Here is a 19,739-nt window from a genome sequence, read left to right as displayed (position 1 = left end):
TAGTATAGTGTCTAATCAGAATAATTGCTAAACAATTCAACAAAAATGTAATTATTGATAGTATTCCTTTGTACTATTTTCTGAGGTTCTAACTATAATGAGTTCAAGTTAACATCACATTTGGTAATAGTCTCAGTATGATATTTTGAAATCATAAAATTAAATCTTTCTCTCTCTTTTTGTGAATATATATATGTGCATATACAGTATACACATATATATATACACACACATAAACATATACATACATTCACACACACACACACACACACTACAGCAAATAGGTGTATAGTTTTTCCCTGATCAGCTCAGGAAATTTCTGGTTTTGTTTCCTTTCCAGGCATTTTTAAAAATAAATTACATATTTAAATTCTGACAACTGACTTAGAAGAATTCTCATTGATTGTCTCCCTGATGACTACCTTCTTTCTAACAATACTGTTTGCTTTGGGAAACTGTTCCCTCTTTCACTTTCCCATGAGCTTTAGGGGAAACTACCCACTCTCTGGTGCGGGGGTGGGCCCCGATATAAACCGATCTGCAATCTGTACTTTCCCAGCCACAGACATTGGTTCTTAGGGACCAAGTGAATGGTCTCTCAGGAGGATTATTATAAGGCAGGAAAGCAGGGATTTTTCACCAGCTGGGGATGCAGCTCCACCATGAGGCAGAACTAGCCTTAGACTGAGGTAGACATTCAACATTCAAAACAGAGAGAGAAAATCATCAGACCACTGATACCTTTGTTAAACTACTGAAAACAACCATAAATAAAGCCAGTCCTACTTCCTCTGGGCTCAGTCACATGCTCCATTCTTGTGGCTGCCAGTTCAGATTGAATTTTCTGTTATTTGCAGCCAAAGGCATTTGCATGGCATATGGATGCCACAAACCCCATGTTGCATAAACAAGCACAGGAAGGGAGAAGAACTTGCTCAAGGCAGCTCACAAACCCACTTGGAAGAACGAAAGTTTGGGTCCACATTGGGTTCTTGTCTAAGTTCTTTCCACTATGCCAGAATTGACTCTCAAAGGCTCTCCTCTGCTCTCCTCATCTACTCTAAAATAGCAATTTCTACCTGTACAGTGATTGTGAGATAAGTATCAAAATAGCCATTGTTTTCACAGGCTCACTAAAACACATTCACTAAGACTTGAGAACATAGCGGCATGTCTTCTTTTTCATAGAGTATGGGCTACAAAATTTAAATATCTTTAAAAGTAGGCTGGAAGGAAAAAGATTGAAAATTTCATGGAATCCTACTGTTCCCTGCTCAACAATTTGGATATATCAACCTTGGAAACTGCTGCTCAGATAGTTTTAGAGGAACACTCCTTGGGGATGGGAAGGAAATCTATTCTGAGCCACTGCATCTGTTAAAAGGCCATTTCCTTTCCAAGTGGCTGGTCTGTGGTGGTTTCTTGCTATGAACCCTTTAGGGTAAAAATTACATCTGCTTAAAATGTATAATATGAGTGTAAAGAATGCAAGATGCTCCCCCCCTCCCACCCCACAGTTTGGTCTTTTCCCCTTTTAAATATTAATAATAACAAATATTTTGAGAACTATACGATCTTGAACTTTTCAATTTTTTTTTTTTTTTTTTTTTTTTTTTTGAGATGGAGTTTTGCTCTTGTTACCCAGGCTGGAGTGCAATGGTGCAATCTTGGCTCACCGCAACCTCTGCCTCCTGGGTTCAGGCAATTCTACTGCCTCAGCCTCCCAAGTAGCTGGGATTACAGCCATGCGCCACCATGCCCAGCTAATTTTTTGTATTTTTAGTAGAGACGGGGTTTCACTATGTTGACCAGGATGGTCTCGATCTCTTGACCTCGTGATCCACCTGCCTTGGCCTCCCAAAGTGCTGGGATCACAGGCTTGAGCCACCGCGCCCGGCCTCAATGTTTCTATATAAAATATTGTCTTGGAAAGTATATGTTCTGCAATCTGGTGATATATTATACAGCAAAAAATTACTTCAATGGATGTTGATTTTTGTCAAATGTAATTCTAACCTGTGTTAAAAACAATATTGCACAAGCCAAAGGGAAAATGCAATACCACAAAGTACAAACAAATTGGACATTGATATGTAATTAACACTAAATCATCAGTCATGACCTTGTAGTAATGTACCATGGCATTTGCTGCCATTTTAATGAATCAAAAGGCCACGGGGCCTAATTTTTATTAAATTTACATCGAGGTTATCATATCCATATTATAAAATGGTTGGCATTCAAGTCAACATTTTTAGACACTGGCCAAGTTAGGTATGAGGGATCTTGTTTCACACCAAAGCCACAAGAGCTTCCTCCCATTAATAGTCTCAGTTGTTGGAGTAAAAGGAGGTTAAAACTACCAATTAAGAAGATCCTTTTCCTTGTATGTATTGTGCTGTAGCTGCAAAAGAAACACTTAGCTGCTTGGTCTTTTGCTGGGGACTTAGACACCTCTACCATCTCCTCCAGCTCCCCAGTCAGTTTTATTTTTTGGGCGGGGGAGTCTCCTTTTCTGGAGCTCTCAAATTTCCAATTTCTGTTGCTAAGACATTACTTAGACTTTCAATGGTATTTCATGCAGTCACATCATTATAATGATATGGTCAATTGCCTCAATCAAACTACAGAAAAACATTCATTTAGACACACACAGATAGGGCACCTAATGACAAGCCTGAGCCTTTATGGTCATGGAAATAACAAGGGCAAGCTGCTGGGTGCAGCCTACTCTATATATAAGCAATAAGGAGTGCACTGAGTGCAGAGAACCTAAAACAATAGCAAAAGTCACTAAAATATATCTTTTTAAAAATTATTACCATGAACAAATAATTCTAAACAATGTCAGTGATAAAATATTCCTTCACCAAACAAATTTTTTGTTGGTCTGTTGGAACAAAGATGCTGAACCTACTTTTATTATTTTTATTTTTTTCTGAGACAGAGTTTCACTCTTGTCACCCAGGCTGGAGTGTAGTGGTGCAATCTCAGCTCACTGCAACCTCCACTTCCTGGGTTCAGGCGATTCTCCTGCCTCAGCCTCCAGAGTAACTGGATTATAGGTTCCTGGCACCACGCCCAGATAATTTTTTTTATTTTTAGTAGGATAGAGTTGCACCATGTTGGTCAGGCTAGTCTTGAACTCCTGACTTTAAGTGATCCTCCTGCCTAGCCTAGGCCTCCCAATGTGCTGGGATTACAGGCATGAGCCTCTGCACTTGGATGCTACTGTTAATTTTTAACAATGTATATGTAAACTTCAAATTAGTATGTTTTATTATTTTCCACTTAATAAATATTATATTATGAGGGAAAGTTAATACAGAGAACTCCAGATTTCCCATTGTCTCCTAAACATACAGAATCAAATATATTTGTTTATTTTAAGATTAAGAACTCCAGTTCTCATTTTTCATCTGTCTAATTACTGTCCTAGCATTGTTTAACTCAAATATAATGTTGAATACATAAATGTCTGGAACCACAGAGGTTTGAGACAAAATTTGCACCTTACTAGAACTCAAGCAATTTCAAATTCTTAGGAATATGGTAACTTTTTACTTAATAGTATAGAAATTTATAATATTGTTTCGCTGAAAATATTTTAGTGATTTTTTTTGCTTGCAGAAATATTTGGAAGTTTCTAAAACCAATCCTCAAATAAAAACATTGACAGTATTGGAATTTCCATAATTTAATATAAAATCATTTTTTTATGAATTTTTAACAAGTATATTCTGAGGTTTAAAACCTTACCTATCTGTATAGCTCTTCTTTCATAAGAGAAAGCTAAAATTAACAGAAAGTATTATTTGCTCAATATAAGATAAATGAACATGAGTATACTCTTTTGAATATGAACATGGGAAGAAATTTAAATTTTATAAAGTCACTGTCAAATTTGCAGAGGTAGAGACTCAGGAACATAAATTTAAATGTATTACTATGATCACAACAGACAAGTATGTAGGTATGCTTTTTCCTTTTTATTAAAAATATGACTTCATGTAATTTTTAAATGGTCTTGTATTGGTATTGAAACATTATAATAATTGTATACAAAATGTTTAATTATAGGAAATTTCACCATCTGTATTTCTGTTATTTTTCATCACATGTCACAATTATTACTGAATATAGTTTATATGTTGGGTATGCAGTGCCAAGAGGTGATCCACTTCCTGGCATCAAGTGTATTAGATATGCCACTGTTGATGGGGAAGTGGTAGGGAAACCATGGAAATTCTGATTGGATGGTCACATGCCCCTAGGGTGTGAAACAAGTCAGGAAATTACGTTTGGAGCAAAGGTAAAATAAAAAAGGAGACCCCAACTATGAATAGAAAGCATATTAATCCTCTTTTCACCTTTGCACGGAAAGTGTCATAATAAAAGTCCTGTAGTATGGAAGATTAAAGTCACAAGTCAGAAATACCTTTGGAAACTAATAGGTGTCTATGAGGCTTTTTGGAATGTCCATAGTTTGATGAGAGACTGACTGATTAAATACTGACAGTTCATAATAAATCACAAAGCATCAGAAGGAACTAGACATTATCAACTGCTAATTTTACAGAAGTCCAGTGAGATTAATTTGCTGGTACAAATGATCACTAGTGATTGGTGGCAAAGACAAGACTAAAACTTGTTTGTTGGTCAGTTACATTAAATTCATAATTTAGGGCACTTACAGCTTATTTCGAGTCGAATGAAGTCTTTAATGCCAAGATTTTCTAGGAAAACTCCGGATAATGCTGTGGTTTTAAAAAAGAAGGAAATATCGGCACTGAATTCCGCATGGAAGGTAGGAAAGTGGAGGTAAGAGGCTTCTGTATAAAACGAGACGGCGTTCCAGAAGCGTCCTGCAAATGAGAAAATCCTTCAGCATGGTTTATCTTTTTCAATGGGATATGAGAAAGCACTGGGCATGTGGATAATTTTCAAGACTAGGGCACACTGCAGGGAAAAGGGATAAGGGAGTAAAAACATCTTGTGTTCATGTAAAGCTTCTTTCGATTTAGTACTCACGGTCACCATAGCAACGCAAGGGACCAATTCTCCAAGCGGCTTCTGAGTTTGATCTGTCGGTATCAGTGATAACTATCTGAGTGACAGGCAAGTGGTCTTTGAAGGAAAGAAAGCCAGTATCATTTGTCCTGCAAAACATAAATTTAAGAAAAAAAGAGGATAAAATGTGGATAATCTAGGGACTCTTTTCCATCGCCCCTGTTTTCAGAAGTGATTTGGGCAGTTGCAGTAGGGTAGGGGCAGACGGGGGGAAAACAGAAGGCCTTTCGTGGCCTCTGTGTGTGTGTGAAAGGAAGGAATGTTAATTACAAAATCCATGGTCGGCTTCCAAAAACAAGTGAATTTTACATCTTCCCCACGTGTGCTTGTAGAAATGGATAGTTGACAAAGATTGCTGCTGCGTTTGGTGGCTAAGAGCACCCTACCTGCTCAGTCTGTGCTAATGTGACATTAAACTTCACCTCCCATTCCCATAAAGAGATCTGCTATCTCAACAACTAACTTGAAACAGCCATCACAAATTCCACTCAGAAATCACCCCAAGGACTTGTTTTAGCCACTGCCAACAGGTTTTAATCTAGTTTAGATTTTTTTTTTAACCACCTTTTGACTCTAGGTGCTATATAGTTACTGGTTTGTTGCATTTCTTTTTGTTCTTAAAGATCTCAGTAGATAATGACTGACATTGTTTTCGTTAATCATGCAAATGAGATATTGACTAGTCACCTTAGGAAAAAGCTAAAAAAAGAATAGGATCATTGGATATTTTCTCTTTCTTTTAAGGTGGTGTTTTGGGACTCGTAGTAAAGGCCACATCATTTGGCTGAGAGGAAAAACTGGATGTAGGAAACTAGCATTGAATGTATAACTGTTTTGAGGCAGATGGGTATTTTTCCCCAAACAATTTCCCCCAAACAATAATCCTATGCAGTGGGTGTCATGCCCATTCACAAACGAGGAAACTGAGGCTCAGGGATATTAGATAGCTGGCCTAAGGTCACACCTCACACCACAGAAGAGGCAGAAATGTCACATTCTTGGTATCCCCAGTATGTATCCCATGTCTTAAGGACATCGTTTTAGAAGCATACAGCTGTGTTCTGGAATCCTAGTCCCCAGGTCTTAGCGGTGTTAGACTCAGCAAATAATTTCATGTCTGATATCCTCAGTGTGCTCAATTTTAAAATGGAGATAACATCTACATCACAGTGACTGATGGGTTTAAAAGAGATTATGTAGTCACTTAGCATTGTGCCTGATCTATGGTAAATGCTCAAAAATGGCAGCAGTGACACTTACTTTAGTTCTCATCTTTGTTCCTGAACTACTCTGTGGCCCCAGGCAAGTCAATTCATCTTTTTATGCATCCAGCTATGATTCTGTATTGAAGAGCTTATACTACACAGCACATGTAGAAAATTAAATTTTCAGATATATTGTCCAACTCATGAAATTTGGAGAAAAACATATTAATTCATCTCGGTTATAAATATGTCAAACATTCACCTGTACACATATTCCTACAGGTCTATCAAATGGAAAACGTAAAGAAATGTACTGCACAATATCTACAATTCAAATACCTCTACTTAGAGGCCATTCAAAGGATATAGAATAAGGCTTTTGTCTCAGTTTGAAAGTACATCTGTGAATGTTGCATAGACACAGGGAATGATTTTGAATCTCCACATTCCAATATCTTTTCAGGCAGAGATTTCAAAGTAAATTCCAAACAGTCAAAGTGGAATGAAGACCAAGCCAAAGTTCTCTCCTGAAGAAATTCTATACCGCTGTAGAATTGCATGTCTCTCCATTTCCATTTTCAAGGTGAAAATGGTAGAATCTAAAGTCTGCCCATCAATGTCAACTACTGCCTTTACTATACACTCTGGCATCTTGTCTACAACAATTTGATGTTTTTGTGTCAAAGTGTTGGGATCTACAAATAGCCCTCGAAGAATAAAAATCTCTTCCAAATAACAGAAGGAAAAAATCATATTTAATTTGATGATGCAAGGCACATTACTAAGAATACTTTTTACCTGAAAACTTAAAGTAAATTGCTCTCTAAAGCTGTTTCTTGCAACGGAAACAGATACAAATTTAAATGCCTACAGGGGCCAAGCAAGTCAAAAAGTATGTGAATCCACCTTTGTGTTAGTAATAAATGGAAATTGACACACAATCTCAGTGTCGGGGGAAAGAGAAATAAGCATAAAGTAGGTGTCTCAACTAAAGCAGGGCTGTAGTATCGATTAGCAACAGGAAATTATGCCATTCTTTAATACAAGACCAAAGAGCCAGACTAGCTTATTAATGAAAAAGCTTTCAGTTTTCCAATATTGGCAATGAATTAAATTTCTTTAAAAAATTATAGTGAGACCCTACACTGACTGGACCAATCAACCCCATATGAGGGCTGCATTGAGCCTATAGGCAATGGAGCCATCAAGGGAAATATGCATACTTATTCTTGCTTTTAAGGTCCATTAGGAATATGATTGGACTTGATTAAATTTGTGAGTGACAGGTATGATTCCAACATTTCAAAGCAATTGGTGGCGATGATCATGGTGGGTTTTAGTCACAATAAAATGATGCAAATGATGGTGGTACCTATTGATAAGCAAGGAGCTGACAGTTATAGATTTGCTTTCTTCATGCCAAGGGTAGGGACTTTGCAGACTTTCACTTCCTTTGGAACAAAATGCAAGGACTTTCCTAAGTACCGTTGAGAGATGACTGTGTTGTGTGTAGTAGGACAGCCTGTCACTGGGACCAGATGATACGAGTTGAATCCATGTACCTCAATGCCCTAGTAGTATAACTGCAGTGAGGTCACTCTGGGCCTCAGTTTTCTTATGTTTTAAATAGTTATAACAATAATAATGATAATTTGATATTGTATGAATCAAAGTGAGTTATGTATACAAAATAGTTAACACACTAACTTGTAGATAGTAGAGACTCAATACATAGTTATGAACATTCTCATTAAAGTTTGAAATAAAAACATGACACATAAAGAATATATAAAAGGAGAATAAGAAACAACACCCCACAGCTGGAATGCATGAGCAGAGCCACCAGACACTCCTGTTTATGGAGCCTACAAGAGCACGTGAGATAGGCATGTGATCCTTAAAAAACACGTAGGTATGACCTAAAAAGTAATAAAACACATGTGGCAAGAAGAAGCTTAAATATTCTCAAGAGGAAGGGTATGGCACAGAATTAGTTGATGTGGTCTTCTTTAAGTATCTGAATCTTAGTATTTCACCCAATTTAGAGTGGCAGAGTGGTGATGGGGTATCATTGCATCAAGGTTGATAAAATATCACAGACTGACATTCATTTTCATCAGTCAGTTTTGATTCACTGCTGCTTGGTAAGCTTCTGTCAGTACATAATTTGGGTGACTTAACTGTAAGAAATATAGTGAGGTTTTTTTCCCTCTTTTGTGTCCTTTCCTCTTTTAATCACTCAGAAGTAGCAAATAAAATGTTATATATGGTAGACAAACAGAAAATTATAGGAAGAATTCAAGACCTCAGCTCCCATTGAAGCCCATGTGTGAATCTGAGTGGATCAACTTCAAGAGACTCCACAACCCCTTCCCCTGAGTGGGGTACACATGATGTTCTTCATTTCTCGTGGCTGGAAAGGAGGAATGGCCGGTAAGATGCCTGCAAGCCACTCAAGTCTGCAGTGCTGCACTGCTGCTTGCTGATAATTCTATCTTACCTTTGTTTCAGGAACAATTATTTCCCTTTGACTTTCTTTCTCAACACTTCCATATTAAAAAAAAAAAGACCAAGGAGATTAGGTAACAAGAAGGTTTAAAGGAGCTTAAGGGTCATTTGGCTGCCAACCGTTGACTGGTTAAATATACAGTCTACCCCAGGATAATATCCATTCCCTTGTGCTCCACACAGACTGAACCACATCTGGAATCTTGTTTTTATTTCCTAGAATAAGAAACTAGGGGAGAAGGCAAATTAAGTATGCATTTAAAATGTCTGGAAACTATTTTTTTTAATAAATGCTCTAGAAACATGAAACCAAAGGACTTTTCACTAACAGATACTTTATTGTTAAGAAATGAAAATGACCCTCAAGACATTATAGTTGTAAAACTGATTTAAAAGATACTACTATAGATAAGGATTTTAGGAGGCATAATTTATAGAGCATGCCCTGAATATAAAGAAAGAAACAATTAGTGACGCCATTTTATGTGTGTGTGTATACACACACACACACACACACATATATGATTCCAGGTGTGTGCGTGTGTGTGTGTGTGTGTGTGTGTGTGTACCTTCTAGATTGCCGTCAGCCTTATTCAGGAAGCAATTAGATTAAAAGTCAAAAGTATTAGATGACACAACACACTTGTGTTCAACACCACTTAGATCTTGATGATTCTAAAACGTACATCTCTCTTTCTCTGGAACAAATCAACTGTTTGTCTTCTCCAACTCTCCAAATTTCTCAAGACTCAACTCGAGTTTCCTCTCAAAAATGTTGCCAAATATTCTATATTCTCTTTTCTTTCTCTATTCTAATTTCAATTATTGGTATGCAATATTTTGTGACCTTTATTTATATATTGGCCTATGTGTGTAATTCTTGTTTTCCCTTGTTGGAAAATGGGTAAATGTTTCATAGAGAATAAGCTCGGCATTAGTCAGCAATGGAGCAAGGGTATCTGCAAAGTCAGACCATCTGAACCCAGGTGATTTGCTTTCTCTTGGCTGGAGCAATCCTCCCCTTAGCCATGGATGGTATTTTATCCTGAATCTCATCTTCTGATTTCTCAGGGCACTTCCGTCTTCAGTTAAGCTCTCTCTTTATGTTGTATCTTCGACTTCTCCCTCTTTTTCTGCTTGCATGCTGTAGTCATCCTCAACCCTATCTCTCAATCTAGCTACTTCCCTTTCTTCTTTTCTCTTCAGAGTCAAATTTCTTCAAATAATTGCCTTCATTCTCTCATCTTATCTTCCTCTGCACCCTGTCCTCCTCAACCTATGACGATTGACCTTTCCCCTTTCAGTCCACTGAGACTTCTCTTATTAAATTGCTACTTTCCATGGAATGGGTCAGCCCCTAACATCCTTCAATTTGTTAAAGCATTTTACATTTTACCTTTGCATTCTACGTTGTTACACACACACACACACACATTCCTCCATGAATATATATTCATTTAACTGTCTACTGAATCCTTCCCTTGGATGTCATCAGGCACCAGAAACCAAGATGCTCAACCTCCTTCACTAGTCATTTTCACAGGGGTCAGCTTTCTCACCTGTCTGTGTTACTCACCTCTGTAAATGACTTGTCCTGTACACCTAGTTGCTGAGGTCATAAGCATATGAGTCTTCATTTCTCTCCTCTTTCTTACTTCCTCCCTTGCTCTTAATTAACAGCTTCCACCAGTTTCAGCATCTTCATGTCTCTCCATTCAACTGCCTTATCCTCATGCTCTTGGACTCAAGTTTTATTTTGAGATCTCACCTCTCTGCCTAGACGTTGAGGATGGTGACATAAACTTGATCCCTGCTTCTAATCTATCCACTCTCTTTATTCTTGTCATTCTTCTCATTACTCCAGTAAACATGTTTACATAATGTGTACCATAATTCATACTTCTTTCTTAAAATCTTTCAAGAGGTCTCTAGCTCTCACAGATAAGTCCAAGCACCAAAAATATTTATAAAGTGGACAATAGAGTGCAATTTTAAACCACTATTGCCTTTTACAGAGATAAACTCTTTTTAAAATATCCTAAATTAGAGGCACTGCTAGAGTTTGAGGTTGCTGCTTTAAACATACTAGTGGTTTGGGGACTCAGCTGAGAAATTCATATCCCTGAAGCCTTTCCCTGGTCATGGGAAGATTCAAGTAGAGTTTCACACATTACCTCATTTAATACTGAGACTAACACTCAGAAAATTCTGTAACAATTACCTGCATTGTATAGGAGCAGAAACGGAGATTCAGGAAGATGACAAAACTTCTCAAGGTGCATCATTTGCAAATGGAAAAGCCAGAATTTGGACATAGATTTAGATGCCAAAATATTTGCCTATAACCACCAATGTCTCCTGTGCTCCAACATGGGTCTCCCACCCTCCACCAGCAACTCTCTCAGGAGTGGAAGCTGGTGTTTCTCACATTAGTCTATGCCTCCTCTGGACTGTGCTGGAATCACAGTGCCAGGTCCTGAGTCCTCACACTGTCTTCAGTAGGTCTCGGGATGACTATCCCCATTCTGTGCACACAGTCTTTCTCCACACAAGACACAGTTCAATGGATTAGGTTTCAGTTAACTAATTTGCAATCATTTTCCTGCCCTGCATTCTCTGAGATTGCACATGGGTCACCTTGACAGGATTTCTGGGAGTCCATGAACTCTTCTGTTATACACTCACAAGCAATCTCTTGGCTTATTTATACTCATGGCAGATCCATCAATTACATGGTGAATTTTATGAATAAACTTTCAGAGAGCAGCCCTGTTTTGGGGAGAGGAATCTCAGTGCTATTTCCTTACTCCACTCGAAGTTTGGTGGTTGAATGAACTTTGTGCTGGCATCCTATTACTTCTGCTATGCTTCTGTTTGTTACATATATGCATATAAACTTTCCTTGTTTTCCCTTCAGTTTCTTTTTCTTTTTTTTTTTTTTATTTCCAACTTTTAATTTCAGGGGTACATGTGCAGGTTGTGCAAGTTTGTTACCTAGGCAAACATATGCCATGGTGATTTACTGCACAGATCACCCCATCACTTATTTATTAAGCCAAGCATTCATTAGCTATTCTTCCTGATGCTCTCCGTCCTCCAACGCCCCACCCTCTCACAGGCCCCAGGGTGTGTTGTTTCCCACCCCAATGTATCCATGTGTTCTCATCAGTCAGCTCCCACTTATGAGTGAGAAGCTGCAGTAGTTGTTCTTCTCCCCCTGTGTTAGTTTACTGAGAATATTGGCTTCCAACTCCATCCATGTCCCTGCAAAGCACATGATCTCATTCTTTTTTATGACTGCATAGTATTCTGTGGTATATATGTACCACATTTTCTTTATCCAGTCTATGATTGATGGGCATTTAGGTTGATTTCATGTCGTTGCTATTGAAAATAGCACTGCAATGAACAGACATGTGCATGTATCTTTTCACAGAATGATTTATATTCCTTTAGGTCTATATTCAGTAATGGGATTGCTGGGTCAAATTGTAGTTCTGCCTCCAAGTCTTTGAGGAATTGTGACACTGTCTTCAAAAATTATTGAACTAATTTACACTCCCACCAATGGTGTAAACATGTTCCTTTTTCTCCACAACCTTGCCAGCATCAGTTGTTTTATAGGCTTTTTAATAGTAGCCATTCTGACTGGTATAAGATGGTATCTCATTGTGGTTTTGATTTGCAATACATGCATACATACTTTTCTTAGACATCATTTTAACTTCTGTAGATCAGTGGTATCTTTTCTGGTTTATGCAAGATATGACAGAAATGGAAAAAATAATAATAAAAAGAAGGTTTATAAATCTTTGAGTTCTGACTCCATGCCGCATCTGCTAGATGCACAAACTATTGCTAACTCGGCCAATACTTCCCAGAAATAGATATTCTTGCACTGTTAAAAACTAAATTAGAAACCCGAAGCTCAAAGAGGTTAGTCTCTCTAGTTAATAAGTGACAAATCCAGAATTTGTTCTTTCCATTACATAATAAAATATTACTGAGAGATTCATTACATTTTTATATCCAGAATTGACAATAATACCAGCAAAAATAGCTACAATTGTGTGTATTCTAAGTGTATTACATGAATTAGCTCATGACATTTTCACAAAATACCTATAAGACAGATGTGCAAAGGAGGTAGAATTATTTCTTCTTCTGCTACATGATGAAGACACTACACTTAAAAAAATGCAGACATTGGGATTTATTTGTAGTTCACAGAGAGCATTACCATGGACCACAAAAGCTGCCCCAGGCAGAGTAGAAATGACAAAGACACAGAGAATGAAAGGAGCAGGGAAACATTGTCACCAACTTCCCATTCTGTCAGAGCTGTCCCCTTTGGACATACCTGGCTAAGAGTTCCAGCAAATTCTGATCAAGAAGAAGTTGTAAGGAATGTCTACCTATGTGTCTATGTTCTGGCTGGAGAGTTCTAAATATCCCTGTGGTAAAGCCGTCTCCTCAGGGAGAGGATCATTTCATATAAATGCAAAATGTAATCTCTATAATGATTCTGAGTTTTATTTCTGTTACAATTTTGCAACTGCTCAAATAATGAGACTTTACAATTTAGTGATAGTATATTTGTAAGGCTAGACAGGTAACTGATGTAATAACCTACATTTCATTTTCCACAAGATAAAAAGAAATGTATTTCATAGCTATGTTTTGTTTTCCAGAACCCATCAATGATAAATCATTCATATTAGATATTTTTCCCCAAAAAGTGATAATCGTGACATCATTAAATAAAAAGAAAGAAAAAGAAAAAAGAAAAACCCTCTTTAATGCTACCCTAGGCAAAATATCAACTATTTACCTCATTTAGAATTCTACAAAATAATGACATGATATTTTGGTTTTGAATTTTCAACCTTTCATTACAAGTTCTTTTTCTCTATTTTCATATTTTTTCCTTTATGTCTTAATTGGACAATGCCTTTTTATTCTTTACACTAAGATACACCATGAAACATTCCGTCTAAAAAAAATGTAGGCTGGGCAGAATTGTTTATGCCTGTAATCCCATAACTTTGAGAGTTCGAGGTGTGAGGATTGCTTGAGGTCAGGAGTTTGAGGCTGCACTGAGCTGAGATCACAACACTGCACTCCATCCCGGCTGACAGAGAGAAATCCATTCGCAAAAACATCAAAACTTTGAAACCCAGTTATGGGAACATTAGCATAAACAAACCAGTATCAAGTTACTTTAAAATGTATACTTTAAGAGAACATTTAATGACTAAAATAGCAAAAAATAACTTGCAAGTAGAGGGCATATTTGGCCAGGAAGAGCAGATGAGGTGAGAGAAAATGCCCCATCTCTTCATTCATGCATCCTCTCAGTCAGCAGTTAACCCATGGAGGATTCACCTTGTGCCAAGCACACTCCTCTCCTACACAAGAGGCTGGCCCTGTCAGGGACTGAGTGAGCAAAAACCCACGTAAACCCCTCCTAATTCCTGTCTGCCTAGAGAGCAGGCACTTTCAAAACTCAATAAGCAGTAGAGTAGCTCATAAACAGATTGGTGAATAATAAAATTCAACCAGTAGAGATTGCCCAATTTATTATTCTTCTGAAACTAAGGAACGGAACCTTAGTGTGCTCTGAAGTGAACTTTTTATTTCTCTCAGGATTCAGGATTGGGGTCCCTTCTCAGGATGCTAGCCGGTATGAGACACCCTAACTGCATGGAGCCTGGGAATCTCAGAGGTGAATGTTTTGAGAAAATAGAAAGAGTTCTGAAAGATCAAATAATGATGCAGGTGAGGAATCAGCAAAATTCTACACTACTCTGATGTATCCAGTGTCTTCTCATTATATGTCTCATGGGAAGGGATTGCAGGGTCCTTGGGAAGGGCAATGACCTGGGGCCTGGATTAGACTTGCATTCACAAAAACAAAAGCTTATTTTGAAGGCAAATGTATACAAAGATAACTTTTGGAACAAGATGTTCACTTGTAACTACTTTTCTAAAATATATATATATTATTGTACTTTGGGCTCTGGGGTACATGTGCACATCCTGCATCCTGCAGGATTCTTGCATAGATACATACATGCCATGGTGGTTTGGTGTCTCCATCCCCCATATCGCCTACATCAAGCATCTTCCTGGTGTTATCCATCCCAATCCTCTTTGCCCCTGCTGTCCCTCCCCTCTCCTCCCCTCCACTCCCTCACCTGCCCCAGTGAGTGTTGTTTCCTTCCCTGTGCCCAAGTATTCTCATTGTTCATCACCCGCCTAGGATTAAAAACATGCGGTGTTTGATTTTCTGTTCTTGTGTCATTTGCTGAGAATGATCGTTTCTAGATTCATCCATGTCTCTACAAAGGACACAAACTTGTCATTTTTATAGCTGCATAGTATTCCATAGTGTTTATTTGCCACATTTTCTTTGTCCAGTCTGTCATTGATGGGCATTTAGATTGGTTCCAGGCCTTTGTTATTGTAAACAGTGCAACAACGAACATACATGTGCATGTGTCTTTCTAATAGAACTATTTGTAATTCTTTGGGTATATACTCAGTAATGGGATTGCTGGTCAAATAGAATTTCTATTTCTAGATCCTTGAGGAACCCCCATACTGTCTTCCATAATGGTTGAACTAATTTACACTCCCACCAACAGTGTAAAAGTGTTCCTATTTCTCCACATCCCCTCCAGCATCAGTAATTATTTTTTTAATTGAACAACAAAAATTGTATATATTTATAGGGTATAAACATGATGTGTTGACATATGTATAAATCATGGAATGGCTAAATCAAGCTACCTATCTATCCTCTCACATGAAATTCAAGCTTGCCAAATTAAGAAAATCCTGTCCTCTTCGATAACCTCAATGAACCTTGAAGATATGATGTTAAGTGAAATAATCCAGGCATAGAAATATGAATAACAACTCTTGATAGCCAGAAGAAAATCAGTCTGTAGCAAAAGGCATTTAGATTAAAATTTGGTAAATATTTCTTCTGCGATTGTGAAACAGGAGTAGTAGCTAACAAGGAAGTGCATTTCAACTAATCCTATTGTGGCTATGGCCTGACCTATTTAAAAATACATTGATAAAAATCTGTCTAACAGAAGTCATTTACCCATCATTCATTCATGAATTTAGCAACATTTATTAACTAATTTCTCTGTGACAGAAAAGTAGAACCAAAGAGTAATAATAGCTTAAAGTTCCAGGATTCTACATGCTAAAAAAAAAAATCCCAGAAAAATATTCCATTATTTAAGGGAAAGAATAACAGATTCCCTGTTTAGGAATATCAGATGACCAGAATTTAAAGCTTACATCATTTTCTCTTACTATTTTTGCCATAACACTTTATGCAAGGGTACAATAAAGGTAAGAGGCAAAGAACAGAGTTACTATAAATCAAATAAAAACTTCTGCACTTTCTTCTAAAATAAATATAAGAATGGTCTACTTCTAAATAAAAGAGCTTCCTTTAGTGCAACCTGGTTGTTTGGATGAGAAGACTCTTCATTTGGGCCATGGGTGGTCAGAAGGGACATTGCACATTCTCCCTGCCTTCTCCAACATGCTGCTCCGCCAGCCTTTGACCCCTCTTGCTGGGTAACTGTTTTTCCAACTCCCACATAGCCCGACACTCTCCTGTGCTGTCTCCAAGGTCTACAACCCAGAGCTGTCACCAGTTTCCTTTCTTACTCTCAAGAATCCAGCACTCTAAAGTAGCTGGTTCAGAAGACATCTAAACTGTATGATTATGTTGAAGATAAGTTCCTCTGCAAATAGCAATTAATCAGTGAAATTATTATTCTTTACATGTTCCTTCATTTCTTTCTTTTTCATTATGATTTAGCGATCTGGCTGGGTTAGAAACCCCTAGGAAATTGGCTAATTCAGATGTGTAGTTAAAACTTTCTTTTACTCTAAGAAGGAAGTGTGCTTTAGAGGTTTACCAAATGACTTTTTCTTTTCTCCCCACCCACCTCCATCTTTTGAGCTGCCTCACTTTCACTCCCCACCTACAACATACACTCATTGTCCTTATTTACTTGGGTCTCATTGAAATACATGTTATTCAGTTACAGAGGCTTATTAAAATAGAACAAGACAGTCATGGTTGAATACACCTGTAGTCCCCATGCTTTGGGAGGCCGAGATGGGAAAATTGCCTGAATCCAGGAGTTCAAGACCAACCTGGGCAACAAAGTGAGACCCTTACTCAAAAAAATAAGAAAACAGAACAAAAAAATTATTAATCATCAGAGGCTTAAAAGATTCCCCAGTTTCCCTAAACACCCTGGTTAGCAAAAAGAAACGCATGCTGCAGTAATGTGATTTGAGAGATTCTAGGAGAGCTCCCTCTAGCATCCTCACTGGCTGGCCATTATTCAAAACCCTAATGTTAGCAGCTCCTTTGACATAATCCCAAGAGCATGTGCAGATTCAGCTAAAATTTCTACTCTGCGCCTTAGTCAAGTGACCTTAACAAAGCCATTTAACGTCTCTGAGCCTCAGTTTATTTTTCTGGGGAAAAGAAATAATAAAACTAACCTCAAGAGTTGTTAAGATGTTATTATAAGATGTATATAAAATACTAAGAACAATTCAGGATATGATAGGTTAAAATTTAAGTGACAATACTATCTATGAGTTGTAACATTAAACTGCTATCCACTGGGTGCTATACTAGGCCAAGTTTTCTGATTAATTTCACAAGAGCAAAAACTTGAGGGAATATTACAAAGCAAGAATATTCAAAGTTTCTAAGAGGCATGCAGACCAGCACTGATATGAAAAGGGGCATAGTGGTCTAAAATAAAAATTTGAAATGTATGGAAAGTCAGTTTGACCACATGTTGGTCAAGAAGGAAATTGCAAGTATTTTGAATGTGATTATTTCACAAATATGTTACCTTGTGTATTTTTTTCTTTCTGGAGTAAATACTAGAGTTTGATAGATAAATAATGAGTGCATTTTCACAAAGATATGCCTGGTCGCTTTTGTGAATACTTATTGTATGCCCATAATTCTACAGAGAGAGCTAGCTCACTGTTAGTTCCATACAAGGAGCTTTGTAACCTAGGTTTGACCTCCCTCCCTGCCTTCATTTTCTGTACATTTCTCATATGATGACTGTGCAACAACCACACCAATATATTTGTGGTTCAAGAGAGTGGTGATTTTTATATTATTTTACATCTCCCCTTGCACAGATGTTCCTCCTACCTCCACCCCCAAACTGTGGTACAACAGTTTATTTCTTTAACTTGCTTATTCTGCTCCCTCAAAACTTAACTGCTGCTTCTCTTCACAATCTAAATTTCCCAGTTCATTTCCACCCCTGGTCCAGGCACATATGTGCTTATTTCTGTCACCAAATTTTTCACACTGATCCATGTATTTCTATTAGGTTGGTGCACCCACCTAATGAATAATTAGCCCTTTCTTTTCCTCTGTTCTGAGGGTTCCTCAAGGGTGGGGACTATAATGCCCTTGACTTTCTCTGCACAGCAGACCGCCTGTCTGACACAGAGTAGGCACTCAGTAAGTAAGTGATAAATCAGTAGATGTCTGATGAAGTAAAACATACAGATGCTTCTGTAATGAATTATTTTTAAAATCCCTTTATCACAGGCTATGATTTGCATTAAGGCAAGGAATGATGAAACTCAGAAGTGTTGAATCAGAATCTAAGTCTCTGCTCCTTCTGGAGAATGAAAGAGAAACTTCCTGAACTGTTTGGACATAGACATTGTCCCAAGATAGTTAACATGTTACTCTGGGACATTCAGGAGTGAGGCAGGCATCTTACAAGGGGAAGTTCAGTCCTTTTCTCTTGACCTTTGATAGGCTGGTTGTTGAACAGGACCTTATCTAATAATAAATTCTGATGATCCGATAGAGGTCACTTGCCACAGAAAGTGGCACTGGATGAAAATTTTTCCCTGGCTCTAAAGGAAATGGAAAAGGGCATGATAAAGTGAAATCATCAGATGAGGGGTTCATAGGTTAGTGAAACAGTGAACAGGTCAAAGGAGGGAGACGCTGGAAGCTGAGTGGAAGAAATCAGTGGAAAGTTCCAGAAAAGGAGATGCACAGCACTTCAGCCCAATTAAGGGATATAAGGGCATGATCCTCCCTGCCTCTCAGTGTGCAGTAAATTAAACCCAGATCCGTTGTTCCCTAGGAAGAGAACACTGAGGCAGATGTCCTGGAAAGAAAGGGTTAAAGGAAAAGAAACAGTGAGCAAAGATCAAGAATGCAGCTGAGAAAAGAGTCAGAGTCGGCTGGGCGTGGTAGCTCATGCCTGTAATCTCAACACTTTGGGAGGCCAAGGCGGGGGTCACAAGGTCAGGAGTTCGAGACTAGCCTGACCAACATGGTGAAACCCCATCTCTACTAAAAATACAAAAATCAACCAGGTATGGAGGCAGGCACCTGTAATCCCAGCTACTCAGGAGGCTGAGGCAGGAAAATCACTTGAACATGGGAGGTGGAGGTTGCAGTGAGCCAAGATCACATCACTGCACTCTAGCTCAAAAAAAAAGAAAAAAGAAAAAAGGAGTCAGTCAAGGGTGACTAGGGGAAGCACTTCCTCCTATTCTAGCTCCTACATCTGCTTCTTTGATTATATATATAGTATCTAATATCATGCACTGTCAGAGTAAACTTATAAATCAAAGGAATGAGTCAATCCAAGCAACTGGGAGCAGAGGTTCTGAATATGCTTTATGGCAACACAACTATCTAACACTTCAACACATCTCCCAAGCTCATAGTTGCCATCTTGTGATAATTTTCTTCTTTAAAGATTGTCTAAATTAATCTGTTCAACTAATTACCACTGAATGTCTTCTGTAGATCTTGAGAGACATAATGTTTAAAGTGACATGGTCTCCACCCAGGATACAAATCATAGTTGATTTGCAGGCATCCATAATAATGACATAGAATTCACT

General features: G+C 38.0%; 1 protein-coding gene across 1 annotated transcript in view; it reads right to left on the bottom strand.

The window, feature by feature from the left end:
• Positions 1–19,739, bottom strand: part of CNTNAP5 (contactin associated protein family member 5) — an 875,887-nt gene that overhangs the window by 151,868 nt on the left and 704,280 nt on the right. The window contains exons 15-16 of the mRNA XM_008999044.5: positions 5,032–5,159; positions 4,695–4,865 (exon numbers count right to left, since the gene is read on the bottom strand). Coding sequence (XP_008997292.1) covers positions 4,695–4,865; positions 5,032–5,159 — 299 coding nt within the window. The remainder of the gene's footprint in view (positions 1–4,694; positions 4,866–5,031; positions 5,160–19,739) is intronic.

The sequence above is a fragment of the Callithrix jacchus genome, chromosome 6 (assembly GCF_049354715.1).
Source record: "Callithrix jacchus isolate 240 chromosome 6, calJac240_pri, whole genome shotgun sequence".
Lineage (NCBI taxonomy): Eukaryota > Metazoa > Chordata > Mammalia > Primates > Cebidae > Callithrix > Callithrix jacchus.
Note: the sequence above shows the minus strand (reverse complement) of the source record. Positions and strands in the feature narration are given on the sequence as shown.